At 35.8% G+C, this 20,396-nt stretch overlaps 1 protein-coding gene across 3 annotated transcripts in view; it reads right to left on the bottom strand.

Moving 5' to 3' along the window:
- The window catches only part of SLIT2 (slit guidance ligand 2), a 373,810-nt gene that overhangs the window by 126,307 nt on the left and 227,107 nt on the right, over nt 1–20,396 (bottom strand). For all 3 annotated transcript variants that reach the window (XM_039216602.1, XM_039216599.1, XM_039216600.1), the window contains exons 6-9: nt 15,994–16,065; nt 9,986–10,057; nt 7,262–7,425; nt 4,794–4,932 (exon numbers count right to left, since the gene is read on the bottom strand). In XM_039216602.1, the coding sequence (XP_039072533.1) occupies nt 4,794–4,932; nt 7,262–7,425; nt 9,986–10,057; nt 15,994–16,065 (447 nt within the window). The remainder of the gene's footprint in view (nt 1–4,793; nt 4,933–7,261; nt 7,426–9,985; nt 10,058–15,993; nt 16,066–20,396) is intronic.

Below are 20,396 nucleotides of genomic sequence, written 5' to 3'. Positions count from 1 at the left end.
CTTCATGACGGAAAAACTTTTAAACAAAATTTCTTAACATTTCTGGCCTTATTAAAACAAAACAAAACCGAACAGAACAGCAAAATGAAGTTGTCAGTTTTTGAAAGATTTGAGATAAATGTCTATAAGGTTTATTATAGAAAAAGGATGGCCTTGGAGAAAAATGTCTAAGACTTAACTATACAATGGTTGAATTAATTAATATATCTAAAGAAGGAGGCTACTAGTAGATTCTGAGTGGGTCGGCATAGAACAGAGATAAAAGGAGCTCCCAGACATAAGTAGAGAGTGGATTCCAAGCCAGTATGGGGTATAGAGAAATTCAGCAAATGAATTTTAAGTATTTATAGCCCCACTTTAGCTCTTGCCATTAGATATCTTATTCATTAACTTTTCTCTTACTTATTGTATATTGAAAAGCACCATTTTTTTTCTATAAGGAGAGAATGGGCTTCTTCTTCAGGTTTTATTTTTAATCTTGTTCAATATACCTCCTTTTAGAGATAAATGTGCTGTAAATGCTTACATTATGCATTTATTCACTAAATATTTGTTTTCTACTTATTAAGTGCCTATTATGTGCCACGTACCAGATTTGTAGCTGGGTATTCAGTGGTGATCAGAATAGAACTACTTCCTGCCTCTGACTTCATAGAGTTTCTATTTCAGTAGGGTAGACAGGTCTAAATGAACACACAAATATACATCTATAAACAAGATACAATAACTATACACATATATGTATTGAATAAGATTCCCAACAAATGGGATGACAGATCCTGGACCATATAAGATCATCAGGATGACGAGGCTTCTTGGAGAAATCCACCAACTTTCACCTAGCGTATGTCCCTGCATTAGTTTTCCTATTTTATTTAAATTTGCATCAACACCCCTGTCAAAAGTCAATGAGAAAAATCACATGGCATAATGTGTGTGCGGCATACAACACTGTTAAATAGATGTTAGTCTCTTTCTACTCTTCCTCCTACAAATTATTCCCCTTCTAGCTTTAAAAGAATGATTCCCATCTCTCTTAACAAATAATTGCTTGAGCAAATAGTAGAAGTGTGAAATTATAGTTGTACGCACAATGCAGCAGAAAGAAAAGGATGAGTCAAGTTTTTCAACCTAGAATAACAAGCAGTAGATCATTCCTTTGTGTAGCACATACATACTTTCTTTTTGTGAGAATTCTATTACGAGACAGGTGCAGGTATAAAGACATAGCACACACAGAAGGAAATCAACTCAATGGCATTGAATGAAATGTCTGATAACTTGCAGTAAAGAAATTCTACTTATAATTTATGGTAAAATCCAGATTAAAAAATATTTGAAAAGTATGGAGGGAGGTTATAATTTTCAGTTCACCTTGAATTAAAAACCTGGAATCTATAAAAATGAAAAAAGAAGATGTGGTACAGCTTTACTTCCACATTTTATGAATCATACTGATGTACTTCATACTAATAAAAATAAAAGAGTAATAAAAGAAATGAGTTACCAAGCTAGTAAGTTATGCCACTATAATGAATGGTAATGGGGTATTTTGTTGGAGTTGAAGATCAATATGATTTATTGCCAGATGCTCTACTGATAAAGCTGATAATGTAATAATCAGAGAAGTGAAATTCACCTAGAGCTTCACATATGTTTTCATCTCTACTTATAAATTTAATTTACTGTAGCTTTATCTGATACACCACCTCCTCAATACAGGTAAACCCAATGGGACATATTATTTAGTATAACTTTTATGTACTAAATTTCATGATAATGCAAAAGCTATAGAGCATACAAAATAGAAGAAATGCTCTTTGTAAAACAAATAAAATAGACAACATGAGATAAGCCACTTTAAATGTCACACATTACTTTCGATCTGTTATATCTACAACTCACTGGTCTTTTGTCAAGTCTTTCAAAATAATCAGGATGGTGTTTCAGTCTTTCCTAATAATCAGGACTTGAGCCACTGGCTCATGTGTTCAGGATCATTGTGCTCCTACAGAGATTGTTCTACCTCTCACACTCATTTCTCCCTAAAACACATTGTCTCTGACTTCCTAATGATAGCTGCTTTCTGCATCTTCCAATCAATCCAGGTCTGTCTTTCATAGTGACAATTGTCTTTTTTCAAAAAACTCTTTTCTCAGCTAAACTAAGCCCCTTCCTCTCTTACCTATTCTGTCCCTCTGCTGCTTTTACTTAGTTCTGTTGGGTTTCTCTTCTCTTCCCCTCCTTTCTATTGGCCATTTCATGGATTTAACCATCAACTTTTATTTTGTAATGTTAATTACTCCAAAATCTTTGCCTCAAGTCCTTGTCTTCCTCCAAGTTACTGTAGTGTGTATTATTTTGGTACCTCTAAAAATCCCATCAGTACTTCAGGATTTTACAAATTTTGTTCACCACCACCTTTCTTCCCAACTTTTGTCCTGCCCTTTAGTTTCTTATATACAATAATAAAACCACCAGTTCCCCATCCCTCATACTTGAAATTCTGGCATTATCTTTGGCTCATATTTCCCCATTAGTCCCTCATCTCACCAAAAGCCCAAACCCATGAATTCTGCTCCTATACTAACTATCATACCTGCTTCCAGATCATCCTTCACACAGCTACGTGGTTCTTGCTCTTAGGGCATCTCCCCTCCATCAACATGATAGCCGCCTAAGACGCCTCATGCCTGGCACTCTGGCCTTTTGCCAACTACTGGCACACAGCTGTCAGATTAATTCTTGAGGACAGTCTTGCAGAGGATCAATAACCTGCCTGTGGTCTCACAATAGCGATGGTAGGTGGACCTTTGCTTCTAACTAAAGTTTTCTGCCTTTAATTAACCACTGTAACTTGACCTCTACTTTACACTCTCTGCATAAATACCTTGAACTTCATTTGTTCCTCTCTTACAACGTGTATTAATTTGTACCTCATTTCATAGCTTTTGTGTCAAATTTGCTAGTCACTTGGAAGATATCTGGAAAATTCATGCTGTGTTTTATAATAGTGTTTTCCTAATAAATGCTCTTGCCTGGGTAGATGAATATATTATTTCCTTATTTGGAAACTTACTGTGTCCTTCTACTATCTAGTCTATCTTATATTACCTCTCCTGATTAAGATAAAAGTCCTTCACTAATCTGTGGCTTTAAAATTATATGGAGATGTCTTTTCTCAGGCACTATTTTCCATGATGCCTCAACATGCACCTATTACTCTAATTAGGCTCAAATGTACAATCTTTAAAACATAACGCTCGGGGCGCCTGGGTGGCTCAGTCGGTTAAGCGTCCGACTTCGGCTCAGGTCATGATCTTACAGTTTGTGGGTTTGAACCCCGCATCAGGCTCTGTGCTGACAGCTAGCTCAGAGCCTGGAGCCTGCTTCAGACTCTGTTTCTCCCTCTCTCTGACCATCCCCTGCTCATACTATCTCTCTCTCTCTCAGAAATTAAAAAAACAAAACAAAACAAAACAACATAACGCTCACCACCACCTCTGTCCTTCATTCCAGACATTTCTCTTTTGTGCAATGTCACCCACCTCTTCCAAAACCATGTATTATTATTTTTTTCAATGTTCAGCTAAAAAATTCTTATAAATCTCTTCTATGGGCAAAGTAGCTTCCATCAACTAAAATTCTGAGGACAATAATATTATTATGTGCATACGTTATTTCATGTCTGTGCCAAACTTCCACAGAGTCTAGAGTCTTCACAGATGATCATGCCTTACACTGCAAAGCTCTAATAATACTTTTAAACACAGATTAGATATTTCAAATAATGTTAGTGGGTCTTGTGAATTAAAATTAGTCTCATATAAAGTAAAGTCAAGCAGTTAACTGGCAAAAGTTGCATAGTTTTTGAAAATAACTTAATTTTTGCGCCTACTATGTAGACTTATATGGAGTTAGCCTTATTTTATCATTTCAATCCAAAATGCTAAAAACGATTTATTTAAACTTCAGAATTGGCATCTAAAACAATAAGATGATGAACTGAGTGATTGTGAAGTTGCTGTCTTAGTTAATGGATATTGAGGTAAAGATTTTCCCTGATGAGTTCTTCTCAAGGTGGGAAAAACAGTTCATTTGACATCTTACATGACCTTGTTTTAACCACGTGACTTCTATCTGGCAAGAACAATGCACACAGCAGATGCATACAAAAGAGCTATGAAATACTTTGTCAAGACAAGCTAACTTTTGATAGAGATAGCCATTGGTTCAAATAGGTAAAAATGCTCACTAATTTAAAAAATCTTATATACATCTATATTCTTTTGACTTTATAATTGTATCCTTTTTTATACTTTGTGGTGGATCATACAGTAGCTCAAACAAAACAGGGACACTGCATTATAAAATGTGAGGTCTTGAGGATCATCTAGTTATGTTGTTCCTATGATTTATCACCCCAGTTTGGCCTTCTTTTTAGGACCTGGACAGGAGCGGAGCTCCACATCCAAATAGTCAGACTATGTACAACCACTTTTATTTATTTTTCCCTAAATAGCCTACTAACACTAACCCGGTGAAAAGGGAAAGAACTCTTTATCCTGAAAGTACATTTTAAAAAATTCTACCTATGCTAAAAAATGAAAAATCCTAGCCACTTCAACAAGATAATTTCTTAAACAGAGGAAGGTTCAGTGCAATTCTGCAAGGAATATCTGTCCAAGTTAATGGATCATATTTGCCTTTGATAAACCCAGAGTCTCTAAAGAAAGTCATGGTTTGGGCCACTGTGGAGGTGGAGAGATGAGAGGGGATTTCAGGGCACATACATTTCCGTGATGGTCTCTGGCAGATTCGTGGGGATCTCAGTGAGACCTTTCCCACGACAGTCTACGATATTGTTGCTACAGGTACAAGCAGCTGGACAGTGCAAAACACTGCAGGAAGGAGCCATAAACGACTGGTGACCTGAAAAAGAAACAAACAGCAATAGTATTTTCCCTCCTGAAATTCATCACTGTGAAATGTACACGATCCTCTCAAACAACAAAGCACGTGACTTAACAGAAATGTATTTCTCTAAATATCAGAGCATTAAATAGGCCTATATTTCTAAGATACATTTTAGGAAGCATGCATTTATAGTTCTGGGTCAACACTCAGATAAAGTAAATGGGATTCTTAAAACTAATTATGAAAATGATAATTTTTCCCACTTGAAATAATTGTTAAGAAAGGCTGAATTCAGACTGGAAACTAGAATTAGATTCGAAACTATTCTGAGTTCCAAAAAAAGCAGCAGTTTCAGACTAACCTATATTTCATTTCTAGTCAGCTTCATTAGAATTTGGTCTTTATTAAACGTATGTAGCATAACGTATTGAATCTCAAGAAAATAAAGGAGAACAGACATAACGGTTGTAAATAAGTAATTGTGTACCAATGAATGTAGGGATAATTAGATCTTTCTAACCTTGATGTCCTGGTAGGTTCAAAATCTGTACTTTCTTTGAAGTATAATAGTTTGTAACATGCCATTCTGTAATTGTTAATCTAGACAGTACTTTTTTTGGCTTCTCAGAGCCTATAAATTTAGTATTAAGTAGTTACCTGTGGGTATATATTTTTTACTACTCAGTGTTTGGAAACAAAACTGTTTTGGGGGCATCTGGGTGGCTTAGTCGGTTAAGCGTCCGACTTCAGCTCAGGTCATGATCTTGCGGTTCATGGGTTCGAGCCCCATGTCGGGCTATGTGCTGACAGTTAGCTCAGAGCTTGGAGGCTGTTTCAGATTCTGTGTCTCCCTCTCTTTATGAACCTCCCCTCTTCACACTGCCTCTCTCTCTCTCTCTCAGAAATAAAAAGCATTAAAATAAAACTGTTTTGAAATGAGATTTTGCTGTTGGAATGATGAATGACAGAATGGTGGCCGTGCTGTACTGAACAGGATCTGCACACACTTGGTTTACTGGAGTGGGACAAACCCTCTCTGATCTGCAGGGAGAGGGCCTGAGTGATCAGAATGCCAGGAAGAAGCTGCAGGCCAGTCACTAACCCAAGACCTCTGAACAAGCTCTCAAACATTACAAAAATAGTCTCAGTCTAAAAAAGAAACGTGAACTTGCCTTCTTCCTCATCTAGAAAACGGGAAGGGAAAAGTGAAGAGAGAAAAAAAGTGGTTAGTAATGAATTGTTAGTCATTTCATTATTTAATTTTTTAAAAAGCAATCAGACCTAAGAAGAACATTCCATCACATTATAAGAAAGTTTTGTTCGGGTTATAAAAAGTGTGGAGAAGTACACGAAAAGGTCTTAAAGATAACAATAAATGAGAATTCCGTACTGGTATGTCTTCGATCCTCTAAAGAACTATTTGTGATGTGTTATAATATATATTTAGACATTTCATGTTACTGTATCTTGAACAGACACTTCTGAAGCAGAATCAGACATATATATATATATACATATATATATGATAAATTATATGCTAATATGGATCATATAATATTAACATATTATTATATAAGTAAATATAAACATAAATATAAATATGTATGAATTGGTAATTAGATTGCCCAGCTTGAGATCCTTGGATTCAACTATATGACCTTGTATGAGGCTACTTAGCATCTTTTTCCTCAACATTTTAATCGCTGATATAAAGATAATGTTACATTTCACTACAGTAGTTCTAAGGCAAGTGAAATGAGGTAAGTGTATGTGAAATACTTAGGCTGGTGATCGAACATAAAGAAAGAATTCAGTAAATATGACTTGTTGATAGTTTACATAAGCCATGAGTAATTTTTGTTTTTACGTTTTCATCACTAAAACTAGTTATTTATCTCTTCCCAGGAGAAGTGAACCACTAGTATACACGGAAAGCGCTTTGTCCCTCTGCAACTACAGTTGAGATACTTTCTTGAGTTTCCCAGCAAGATGAATCATATTTCCAATTGTTACCATAAAAATAGATCTAAATTATTACATAACAGGAAAGTAAGTAGCAAACAAACTTAAAATCTAGGAATTTCCTATGTTTCCCTGTGAGTGAAAATTGAAAAATCTTTCATCATACATTAAGTACATGTAATCTGTAATGATCAATCATGCACAAATGACTTAGAACATATTATCAATATCACTGAGACTGAGGATTTCCATGGAGTGATTAGTGCTCAATTGCACATGTTAGTGAGCTAAACACTGAAACTTTTAAAGCATGCTTTCTCCACAGCTCTCTTACATAGAAGCACAAAACAATACGACAACATAAAGGTTTCTTCTCTCTTACCACTGCAGACAAATTCTCGTTTTTGAACCTCAGCTACATTATGACCCCTCAGGTGGGATGGACCCATACACTGAGTGTAGAGACCAACCCGGGGCCTTTGACGCAGCCAGTCAGAGAGCCAGGCCAGGTGACAGTCGCAATATAGGTTGTTCGAATGGAGGCGACTACATAAGAAGAAGGGGAGTTTAAAGCAAGAAAACAGAAAATAGTTATTCCAAAAATGGAAAAATGCATTAATAATAATAATACATTAACTTTATTTCTTAACATGTAAGTAGATAAAGCTTTGTAAGTCCCAACCTAATTGTTTTTTCTAAATATTAAGAGAATCAACTTACTCTTCATTTACTGTCAAGCTAAGCAAATATACAGAAGCTTGAACGCAACCATAAAAAATGGTTTTCCTATGCTCACTCAACAGGGTAAAAAGAAACAGGTATGTCCAAGGCAAATTGCTCTGCAGTCTCAACATACTGACTGCCATTTGGGGTGGGGTGGGGGGGAGGTGGGGCCATATTAATAAAAGTTGTGGCTCTCGTTATGAGTTATCAGTTAGTCCTGCTGTTGTTAGTTTCTGTAAAAAACTGCTTGCAAAATCTTTTTAGCAGGTCACTTTCGTTTTTTGCTGAACAAGATAGAATAATAATTCAATATAAAACACTTCTTTCATGTCCCTATTCTGATTTCCTTCTTTTTGTTTAATAGCAGAAAAAGGGATTAGCTACTTTGGGCTCCTGGGACCCTATCCTCAAAGAGCAGGAACTGAAATGAAAAGACATAAATGCCTAGGAGTGAAGGAATTAAGTGAGCCCCCCTCCCTATGTTGGCAGGGAGCCACACCAGAGCATGGATCCATTCCAAGTGGCAAATAGCACTTTTCCATTAATAAAATATCAGACAAATGTATCCACTAAATTAGGTAAATGACTTCAAATTGGCTTTTATGTTTTCTCAAACTAAAGAAAAGGACATCCAAAGCTATAAATCAAAGCATCATTTCCAGAATCATCTATGACATAGTAATACCATTTTAGTCCTTTTTAGCTGATGTGCTCAATTCTAACCCAATAACAGTAATGGATATTGAAACATGGAACTCAGTCCAGAAAGATAATTGGACCATAAAAATGGAATTTTTAAGTAGCAATGATAATATAGAATAAAGAAACAACCAAAGCAAGGGAATTTCAAGTTAGAAGACCATTTTACATTCTCCTTGAGCCTAGAGCTATGGAACAGACTGTCTTGGATCAAAACTTAGATGGCGTGCCACCGAACACAAAGCTCCATTTGGGGAAGGCTGGGTGACCTCCAGTACAGTTTGTTTGGAAGTCAGAGTGGCACCCTTTGGAAGCCGCTTAGCGCACTCTACCTCTCTGTTCTCTAAATATTTTCATCTAAACCAAGCACATTACAATAATCCAATCAGGTGGGTACAAATTTGAAATGAGAAAAGAGCATAAAACTTGAAAAACCGGATTAGCAGGAGAAACTGTAATGGGTTTCAGGAGGAAAATAAGGCATTCTACCAAAAATGTGGATGGTGGATATTTCTATATTCTTGGCGGCTTCATTTTCTCAAGGATTAAGTGCTTGTTCAGTTTGTTTTTTTAAATCAGCCAAAGTGAAAGAGAAAATAATTTCATCAAATATAGTTTGAGTGAACTGGGGTATTATTTTGGTCAAATTAGGCTCAATGGAAGAGTATCAAGGAAATAAAATTTATGTTATATCTGCATACTTTGAGAATTCCTTTAGTTAGTTAAATCCTATTCCAAGAAAGTGATAATGTTGTTTTGTATCATACACAGAGCTACATTTTAGTGAGGGGGAAAAAACGACTTTAAGATTGGTATTACCTAATTCATTAAAAAGCTGACAGCTCAAATGATTTTTCATTAAAGAGAAAAAAAATAAAGGCATATCGATATGTTTCCAGTTATAACGTATCGTAAAATGAAAACTATTTTGAAAACCCAATCAAAATGTATGTTCCTTACTTAAAAAAAACATAGTTTTTCAGAAGTCCAAAGCTTTGGTTATGTTTCCCACCATTTCTCTCCTGTTGTATATAATGTATTTTTAAGGTCAAGGTGATTCTTAAACCCCATTCAAGTGAGATCTATCTCATATAATGCTTTAACTAAATATCCCCACCCTGGGCTTTAATGATTACTTTTTTCTCCAAGAGAAAAATAATAGCTGGAGCAAATACTTTACTAGAGAACAAGTTCTTATTCACCGAAAATATTTTAATGTCCATCTCCTGAAAAGATATTTTTAAATAGAAATGCTGACACAACCTTAATTATAGAAGCACTGGAGGGTTATGCTGTAATTTTACATTACAAAGAATGTTGGAGAGCCAGTTTAGCTTTATTAGGTCTGCTTGCTGTACAGTAATAAAATCATAAAGATTTACCATTTATCATTTCTGACAGCCAATCAAGGAGTCTTACATTTCTTAATGAAATGTGACCTCCACAATAGCTCGAAATAAAGCCCCCCCCCAACTTCCCATAATGCATATCACTTAAAGGAAAGCTTTCACGTTTTCAGAAAAATAGTTCATATATTCCAATACCATATCTAGAACTTTTTTTTTAAGTAGTGTTTTCCTGGTCTACCTCATAATGAAGTTGCGGTCCTGTCCTCTGTTTACTAAAAACAGCACTTAAGGGGAACCCTTAATTGATGAAATTGACATATACTGTGGCTACTTACAAAGTCCTAAGTTTAGGCATATGGTTGAAACTTGCCACAGAAAGTCTAGTAATGTTGTTATTGTTGAGAGTGCTGTAGAATAAAAAAAAAGTTAGGAATTTTAGGTGATGAAAATTTACTGATCATTCTATATCATAATACAGAGAAAAATTCTTGCAATTATGTTTATGCATGCCAACGATCCAGTAGAGAAGGCACAAAGAACGTTCCACATTACAAACAGGAGAATAAATAAATGTTATACTTTAACACATTCCTATACATTCAGCTTTATTAAATATTTGTTACAGATTTATGTCTTTAGCCATAATATCTGTGACTATTCACATATTTCTTTATGCACCATAGGTATGCATGTGTGCGTATTTATGACACTTGTTAAGGAAATAACATGAGACAGTCAAGAGTCAGTAAAACTGGTCAGTTACATTTCCTTAGAGGGGCACTATATGTAATCAGTGTCATGAGTAAATGAACATATTTGAAATCTCCAAATGAAATTTCATAGCAATAGCACAGAATTGGTTTTGTCAGATCCTGGAACAGAGTGCTGCTAATTATTTTTTACTGTGGACATCAGCTGCTGTTGAAATTTGAGTAGAAAGAATGATATCGATATTTGGTACTTGCACTGGATAGGGATAACGAGACAGTCTGGGGCAGTTTATGAAAAGCTTAATATATTCTAGTACTTCTTTTTAAGAAAATAATATTTATTTATTTTTGAGAGACAGAGAGCATGAGTGGGAGAGGGGCAGAGAGAGAGGAAAACAAATATTCTGAAGCAGCCTCCAGGCTCTGAGCTGTCAGCACAGAGCCCAATGTGGGGCTCAAACTCACCAACTACGAGATCATGCACTGAGCTGAAGTCGGACACTTAACTGACTGGGTCACTCAGGTGCCCTGTACATTCTAATACTTCTAAGTCTAGGCACGTATCCTGTCCTTTGCATGTTGCCATCTGGTAGTGATCAGAGTTTCTTGACACTGGAGTCAGGAAGATGCATGGCCATGGGAAATAAGCATAATTCTTGCTTGGTTAAAATTGTTCCTACTTTCCCCCTAACACAGGCATTGTTGTATTTTTATGGCTTTTCTATTACTACTACAACCACTTCCTTACTACTACTACTACTACTACTACTACTACTACTACTAGAATTACTACCCATTCATTCATCTAATATTTCCTAAGTAGCTCTTAATTTTATGGCAACCTGGAATATTATAAAATAAATCAGGCGGGGCGCCTGGGTGGCTTAGTCGGTTAAGCGTCCGACTTTCGCTTAGGTCATGATCTTGCGGTTCGTGGGTTCGAGCCCTGCGTCGGCTCTGTGCTGACTGCCAGCTCGGAGCCTGGAGCCTGTTTCAGTCTGTGTCTCCCTCTCTCTCTGACCCTCCCCTGTTCACGCTGTCTCTCTCTCTCCTAGAAATAAATAAAACATTAAAAAAAAAATAAATCAGGCATAAAACCTGTCCTGAAATAGCATATGGTCCAACCGGGGAGATGCAGTACACAAATCACAAAAACTTAGACTTAATAAGATGAAGAAGAGATTGTTTTTCTCCCTTTGGGGAAGTCTGGTTATGATAAGAAAGTGAGAAGGCAGCTACCCCAGGCTGTGTTTGCGCAATGAGAATATGGAAAGTGATTCTAGTATGGAGAAGACACCATGATGTGGTGAGTAAAGTGGGCAAGTTGATAATGGAGGCAGGAGGCCCGGATCGACGGCCCATGGATGAAACCTGATTATGGAGGAAGAAGGTTTGAATTAGACTTCGCAAATTCTCTTGCCAGTGGAGGCCACGCAGGGAACATAAGTAAGAGAAGTGGGATGAGTGTAAAGAAACCAATGGGGATGAGAGATGGAGAGGAGCAGGCAGAGGGCAAGACCCTGGTATGAGAGCGATGACACTCTCTGTGGTGGCAGCTAGACCTCAGCTCTGAAGGACCGTTTCTCTGCAGTGATGGAAGGCTGCCAAACACTCTGATGTTCTCAGGAGAAGCTAGAAACAGAAAATTTTGTATCTGTTCTCCTAATGCATAAATACTGGCAACTCATTTGGACATTTCAAACGGTCTGTGGGCTGCATCGGTTTGGAATAAGGCAGCATACATTTGTGAGGCTACTTTTGGCCAGCTGGAGGCTGCAGTTGTTAATGGTATGATTCTGGGTGCTTAGGGGTTCAGGGATTCACTTAAACTTCTCAGTAAAGTAGGGCACAGAGGCTATAGATCTAGAATACACACTTTCTTTTCCTACCCAGTTTGCAATGTATTGAATAATATAAGAACTAATCCAACTGATTGAATTAAGTTGCATAGGGGGAAAAAACCCACGTTAAGAAGGACCTATAAAGCACTGAATTGGTTGGTTCATGTTATCTAAAAGCCTGTAGCATTTTTCTGTACTCATGTGAAATGAGTTTTTTTTTCAAATGCCATTAAAATATATCCTGATGTTTGAACTAAAAGGTTTCACTTCTCAAAGGGATTTGCTTTCAAATGACCCCTTTTCCCACCCTCAAAATTTATGCTGATTTTATATGGCTAAGACCTTCAGAGTATATAACATCCTGAAATGTGACTTTAGGGATAACATTTTTTTAAGTAATTTATCACATGCAGTAGGCATGCATTAATTTCGATCTATAATTTCTAATGATTGAACACAAAAGAGAATTTTCACTGAATGCTGAAGCTGATGGCTATCAGTTTGGAGTCTTTTCTCAAAATGTTACTTTGGAAAACGCAACTGAAGAAATAGATTATCTTAGTGTTTTCATTCAGTACTGATGTGGCAAAGCCATACTGACATTAATACCTCATAATGTAGTGACATGTGGAACCAATGAAATTATTTTAAAATTAATAATAAACTGTGCTAATTACATATGATGGCATGTATTTGTTATGGTCACGATCAACTCCTACCCTGAAACAATGCAAACATATCTATTGTACTTCTTTATTTGTGACCACTTTCTCCTACCGAAACTGTATTTCTATGTTCAACCTCAAGATTTTCTCTTAGTAACATGAATATATTCTTGTACAAAGGACATCTTGATGCAAAAATACAAAATGTTAGTCTTGGTAATCATACAGTTACTCTCAGACTTACATCTTGATTTATTCTTTCTTATTCCCTTAGTGTCTAGCACAGGATTTGCCAGAGAGTCTACTATGTCTCAATTTAAATTAAATTATGCCCACTTTATGGAAAAGAAACAAAACAAACAATATAAAACTAGATGCTCTCCAAAGAAACAGAAAACATTGATCTAGATTTAATTTCCAATGTTATTTTTGAGATGGTATCTTCATATTAAAAACAGAAACATTTCTAAATCGTACCAATCAGAATTCCACAATTTGCCAAGTTGCCACGAACATACAAGTGATAAACTGCCTCCCCTTGCTTTCATTTACCTAGACTTTTCCTTCTCGAACTTATTCACTTTATCTACCTAATATGTATTTTAATTTAACAAACTTTTGTCAATGGTCCACGATGATTACTTCCATCCTGTTGTGTTGCCTCAGTATAATCAGACATTGAGAAATTGTTCATGGAATTAAAATTTTTAAAATGATCTGAAACATTGGGAGTTTGAAATTTAAGGTGATCTGCAAAATAATTAATACTTCATTATCACCACAAAATAAGAAGATAAATTGTAAAGAGTCAAGGGTCAAAGATGCTAAAAACAAGCAAAACAGACAAATTTATTTCTGGAAATATTTATAGTAGAAGAACTTTTGATTTGCTCGACGAGAGATTTGTACTTGATAAATCCCAGTCTTTTGGGTACCTCCTCCAATTACCATTAAATCTTTCAATGAATAATTTCTCTAAAGGTTCTATGATTTATGAGGATTAAAAAATTAACACATATTAAAAGAATGTCTGCTGGACTTTATCAAACTTGAATATAAAATATTTAAATCATTTTGAAAGAAATTCACATGTTCTTGTATCGCATACTAATTTTAATTTTTTTTCTTTTTCTTTTTTTAGCAAACATACTGTAATCATTATAGATCTCTTTGGAACCTATATATTAAGGACATCAAAAGAGTTTCCAACACTTTGGATTTCGATTTTTACTCCATTAACCACAGAACAAATTTTTCACTCTTTGGTGTGCTTCCAGACAGTCTTGCTAACGTCACCTTTTAGATATTTGCTAACATGACAAATATGACGTATGAGGTGACTGTATTGTCACCAACTTACTTGTATAAAAACAGCAATTATTCTTTATAACAAATAAGTAAATGAACAGTTACTGTATTTGTGGATAAAGAGTTTTCAATGCCTAGCACAGTGCTTGGCCCAGAATAGGTATTGTGTGTGTGTGCGTGTTTGTGTTTATATACATGAATTATTTAAGCTCTTTTAATTAATAACAAAGTACTTTATGGGATTTTAGTCCATCCAGAATATTCAGCAAATTTTCCATAAAATGTTTGGTGTCATTCCTATTCCCAATTAGAACACTGACTTAGTAACACATTCTGGTCTGATCAGCTCCATTCAATTGAGTAACACCCACGGTAGTCTCTTCATATACCAAGTTTATGACATTGACTATGGTGTTGACATCAGACTACTATCATGAAATCATAGTTGTGTCCTAATTAGTATGATTCTGAAATAGCAGCAGTGAGCTTTGTATAGTAATGGGTCTGAAACCCAAACAGTGATCTTATAACTATAATGTAGACGATAAGCACTCTAAATATGCTTCCTATAGAAAAAGTGAGACCATTATCAACAGAAAGAAAGGTTGACTTCTCATGTGGATTGACAACAGTATATATTCTTACAACACAATTTATCTCAGTCAACTAACTCTTACATTAAGTCCCTAAAAATAAACAGTAAAAAGTTAAATTCTATGCACCTACTTGCAATTAAAATCAAAATCATAAAAAAGATTGCTTAAATAAGCTTTTTTTTTGAGACATCAAACCTTTTTTCTGAATTCCATTCTGTTTCTCAAACTCAATTTATAAAGTAATGGGATCTTTTTTTTTTTTTTTTCCAAGAGGATTTCATGAGTCCTGGATAACTTTTACCACATGGACTAAAAATCCCAAACCTCTTCAACATTTAATTTGATTTTGGATTTATGAATAAATTTAGTCAGGGATGAACTGCAGCACAGAAAAATATTTTGTTTGGGGGAGAAATGTATAAATATATTTTAAAAGCTAGACTTGTGAGTCTCTGACTGGAAAAACATTTCCAGAAATGCACAGGCAGTTTCAACGGCTTGAGTAACTCTAGTTTACATTAAAATAATTTTTCATCATAATAATTTCATTAAAATTATTGTACCCTGTCAAAGGTCTGCAGAGACTACCTGTTTGCCGCTAGCCCATTTTGTCAGCCATGCCTTTTCAGTGAGGAAAGAGAGAGAATGCCAATTATAATTCAAGTCCCTGTGCTGTGCTTTCCTAAGTCAGTAGTGAAGACTTTAAAATGGATCCAATGGACAGCCTATTAGATTCAGAAAAGTAGATTTCTAGAATCACCTTTTAAAAATGATGCTATCTGGCTAAAAGTGGCATTTTAAAACAGTCTTTCCATTGCATGGCAACTATATAATATTCCAACTCATCAGTGACTAAGATTTATCTTTTGTTGTGATTTTTCCTATGCAACTGATTTTATCTTAATATTTGGCAATTCTAGGGAGTCTCACCAATCCTGTGTATGAGAATATTTTGTTACAAGGAGAAACACTTCAAAGACGGTACTGTGAACATTTGGATGTCCTCCTTAAATAGACATTTTTGCCTAAATATGCAGAAATGATACCCATGGCTATGCACACACACGTTTCAACTCTTACGTATTCCCCATGAGTTATTTAAGGTATCTTTATGAGAGACCATTTTGACGCTAGGTTTCAAGTAAGCAGATAAGCTTCCACGTTAGCACTCCCCAGTCACAAAGCTCCCGTTCAAAAGAGTAAGAGAAATAAGCAATACTTACAGCACTTCCAGGTCCCGGAGAGCCCTAAATGCTCCATCTTCAATACAGCTGATCTGGTTGTAATCCAGTTGCCTATAAATAGATTAGAAGAATATATGTAAAAGGCTGAAGACTAGCAGCTCTGGGTGAAAGGAAGACTCCTGAAGGGTCTACGAAGCTCTGGCTGCACTAACTGAAATGCTCTCACAGATACACTCATCCGCTTAAGAATGTCACAAGCCATTCTGGCCTCAGTGCCGCTACTGAAATCTCTTTTTGTTCTGAACTGTCTGTGCAAATAGCAGCCCTTGGAAAGCTCCAGTAAATAATAACTGCACCTTATATTAAATGCCATAGGAATGCAATTTCATTACATCAAGAAAAGCTATCCATTAAGAGCTTTCAGCGTCATCTTGCTGAAACAATTTCATTAAGGTAAAGGACTGTAAATCACTTAATGTCACATGCACCCCCTCAGTGACCTAACAGAATCCATTTATCAGAGAAGCCCAGCTGCATGTTAATTTCACTCTCCTTGGCAAGAAAGAGCAGGACTACTTTTAGGTTTCCTTCTTTTAAAAGCAGTTTTCCTTGGAGAACTCCCAGTCAGGAGAGAGAAATAGGTCCCACACATCTCCCTGCTATTCTCAACCATGAATACACTTTAGAAAGCTAGTCTTGTTTTACGTGAAGATTCACTATTCCCATGATTTGCAATCTTTCATCATTGTATGCGAATTCTCTGCACTGGAAATACAGCATACTTTTCAGTTAAGAAACTTTCCAAATTTCCAGAAAAGAAGTTTTTAAAGTATTAAGAAATAGATTTTTTTGCTTTCCTCAAGGATTCTAATTTTAGCCCTAACGCTAAGATCATATACTGCAGCAACATCATTAAAACACTACATATATGGGGCGCCTGGGTGGCTTAGTCGGTTAAGCGTCCGACTTTCGCTTAGGTCACGATCTCGCGGTTCGTGGGTTCGAGCCCCGCGTCGGGCTCTGTGCTGACAGCCAGCTCAGAGCCTGGAGCCTATTTCAGAGTCTGTATCTCCCTCTCTCTCTGACCTTCCCCCGCTCACGCTGTCTCTCTCCCTCTCTCCTAGAAATAAAATAAAAATTAAAAAAAAAAACAAAAAAAAACAAACCACTACATATATCGTTGGCAAAAAAGTTTAAAAGCTTTCCCAGTTTCTCTAAATAATACAAAGTGCAAACAAATGGATGTTCTCTTGTAGTCTGAGCACTGATTTGTTAAAATTCAAAGATGAAAACACACAAACAAACAAAACAAAGTTGCTCCAAACTTGGTTAGGTAGGCTTTTTCCTGCCAGCTGTTTTTGGAATTAAAATTTCCTTTGTCCGTGCTGAGGCATTTATTTGGTTGAAATAAACAGCTAGAAAGTATGAAACCTATTCGTCCTATCCTTACATTGTATTAATTTTTTTTTTTTTTACAAATAAGCGGATGTTGTGTAACCTAGTAGCCTGATGCTTAGTAATACTCTTATTCCAGTAAAGAAAATACTCTTATTGCTCCACTTGAGAAGAGAAACAAAATGTTTGAAGAAATAGTCAGGTGAGTTGTCAGTTCTTCATGCCTTGGGAGGAAATGCAGATGTACAGGGATAAGACGATGATCTTAATCCAAATGAATCCTGCCCTTGTTTCAAGTGCGAAATCCACCAAAAGGGCTAATTTACATCTGAGGTGTGTTCTTAAAAAGAATTGTTTAAACATATAGCCGTTTCTCTCAGAAGGATACTGAATAAAGGTGCAATGATTTAATCCAGTGACTTTCAGTGGGGCCTCTTCAAATTCCTTACTTTAGAAATTATGTACATAGAGAATGTCTCATGAAATATACATCTCATTTTTAAGAATGTCTCTGGGGGACATAGGACCACCTTGATGTCATGCAAATGGTACGATCTAGGACATGCAACATAAAAAAAGACGATGTCTAGAGAAGATACGCTTTTATTGCTTTTATAAACTAAAGCTTTCCCCAAATAATAGGTACCATCCATGCTACTGTAACAGCTTAAAGCATTTCTAGTTATGAGGAAGTAGTGCAGAAGTATAATTTTATTTCCTAAGAAGACTTTTAAAGCTTCATGATGTAATAATGCTGCTGTAGTTCCAAGAAAACACTTCCATTCTTGAGCACTTCTGATTTTTACAGATTAAATTCATTTAACAATTAAGTTAACAGCCTTTTTATTTTAAAGTGCTAAATATATATCTACACTACTATTCTCTAACCTCTTGAACAATTTATCAAAGCCATTTAAATTAGTACAATGGCATGAAGTGTTACCCTTGACACACTACAAAAGAGAAATTGTTTCCAGACAAATTGGCAAAATCTTTTAATGCTATCAAATTTGCCTAATGCAGTCTCCAGGTTAATCTGTAAAAGGGTGAGCTGTATGTTTGCCCATATCTTATTATCCTTAGCTGTCAATGTATAAATCAGTGCTGACACTGCTTCTTTTAAATCATGCATACTATACACAAAGGGGAAGCCCTTGCATGCCAGAAAGCACTCAAGCAAATCTTGTTCTACAGGGACTGAAGAACAGATTACTTTCCCTATAGTTGAGATGCTGCTGGAAACTTTGGTAATTTCACCCCTCTCCTACATGGCTCACAGTTACAAGCTTCTTCTGATTCGTAACAGAAACTTAAGTCTTTCTTGGTGCTAAAGCATTAAGAATATCTGGCTCTCATCGGACCAAAGTTTTCCTTAAAAGTTTTCTGAATGCCATCATGTCTCAGGCCATTTTATCTTCTGAGAACAAAGGCATTTTTTTAAAGTCACTCGTATGAAAGGACAATCAAAATTTTTTCATCAACTTGTGGACTTTGTTAATTTCAAAGGCCTGTTCACACAAAGTGTTGTGCCTGCTTTGACTGCTCATGCGAAAATCTCTCTGCACTAACTTCCACTTGTCTGTATATGATTCAAGATAAAGAGTGTCAAAACTATGCAAAAACACAGTTTATTTCAGTGTTTCTGGGCTATTTTTCTGTACCTATTTTTCCTCTTACCCAGTTCACTTCCTTCTCTACTACCCTGCAAAGCACGGGCACTTCTGCTGTCTGTAAATAGGAAAGGATCTGTTCTCAGTCATGCATTTAGTGACAGGCTGATTCTGTTTAGATGTGTTTTCCAATAGTGCAATGAAATAATTCTGAATTAAGGAATTAGTAAGAGGAGAGGCGCTTTTTTTCACTTCTCCAGAAAGTAATGTTACAATTAGTCAGTCAAACATAGGGTAAATTTGTTGATCTTTGGATAATGAGGGCACCATAGTACATTAAGGATGCTTCAGGATGCTTTCCTGGCACAGCGGCCACATACCACCAGGAAGCCAGCTATCATTTGTTTCATTTTCTGGGGAGAAAAATGGTACATACAGATAGTATTATTGGTGATATCTTTCAGACCTTTGGCTGACGTATCTTAGCAGAGACTTCTGTGTCTAAATCTCGTATTTCCTACCTCCAGTCTCCTCTGTTTCTGTGTGAATTCCAAATTCTACCTCCGTCTGATCCTTCATTGTCCTAGTTTGTAAGGGTGTGTTTTGAAGCAAGTGCTTTATTGTTAATTTCACGAAAATGATGATGTTAAAAAGAATAGAAACCTTCAAAGTCTCTCTCAGCATTAACATTCTATGATTATCTTTTCATTCCTAACCACTGGTATTCTGATCTTCTCAAATAACACTAGACTGCTCGGTTTAACTTTTCCTGCTAGTGGTAAATGTAGTCTTCGGTAATGCACAATAATCTCTTTATCTAGAGGTGTGACCTGTGCCCCACAAATGTAAAATTTCTAAAGTTGAGCTGATTTTCCTTAACACTAAAAATAATTTTGTCTAGTTTCAGATTTGGATTAATCCTAGGTATGAGAAGCAATACATAATGCTGCAAAATACCAATTTTAGAAATAGGCATATAAAAGATAAAGATTGAATATTTGCTTACTTGGCATCCTGAAGTATAACCACAGATATTGCATTCTGTTACCTTTATGGGTTTTTTTTTCAGGAATTTCTTGTTTTCTGTTATTAAAATTTGGATAGCATATTGTTTGAATCAAATATATCAAACTCACATTCCTGCATTAACTTCAGTTGGTTTTGTCCTTACCCATAGAAAATTTCACGTTTCACTACAGTGTCCAAGTAGTAAAATCTTATTACTAATTTATTTTCTTTTTATAAGAATTAGAACACCATAAAACTTACTTAACTCTGAAACAATGCTGAACATAAAACGTCTTTAATAACTTTAAAGCCAGAGTCTCTCAGTATTTCAACAAAATTATCAGTATGCTCTGGTTTTCCAGAGATTTTTAGTACTAGAAATAGTTTAGTTCATATTCATATTACTATGAGTGGCAAACTCCAAAAGTT

This window comes from Hyaena hyaena, unplaced genomic scaffold (genome assembly GCF_003009895.1).
Source record: "Hyaena hyaena isolate Hyena2069 unplaced genomic scaffold, ASM300989v1 scaffold_640, whole genome shotgun sequence".
In the NCBI taxonomy this organism is placed as follows: Eukaryota; Metazoa; Chordata; class Mammalia; order Carnivora; family Hyaenidae; genus Hyaena; species Hyaena hyaena.
Note: the sequence above shows the minus strand (reverse complement) of the source record. Positions and strands in the feature narration are given on the sequence as shown.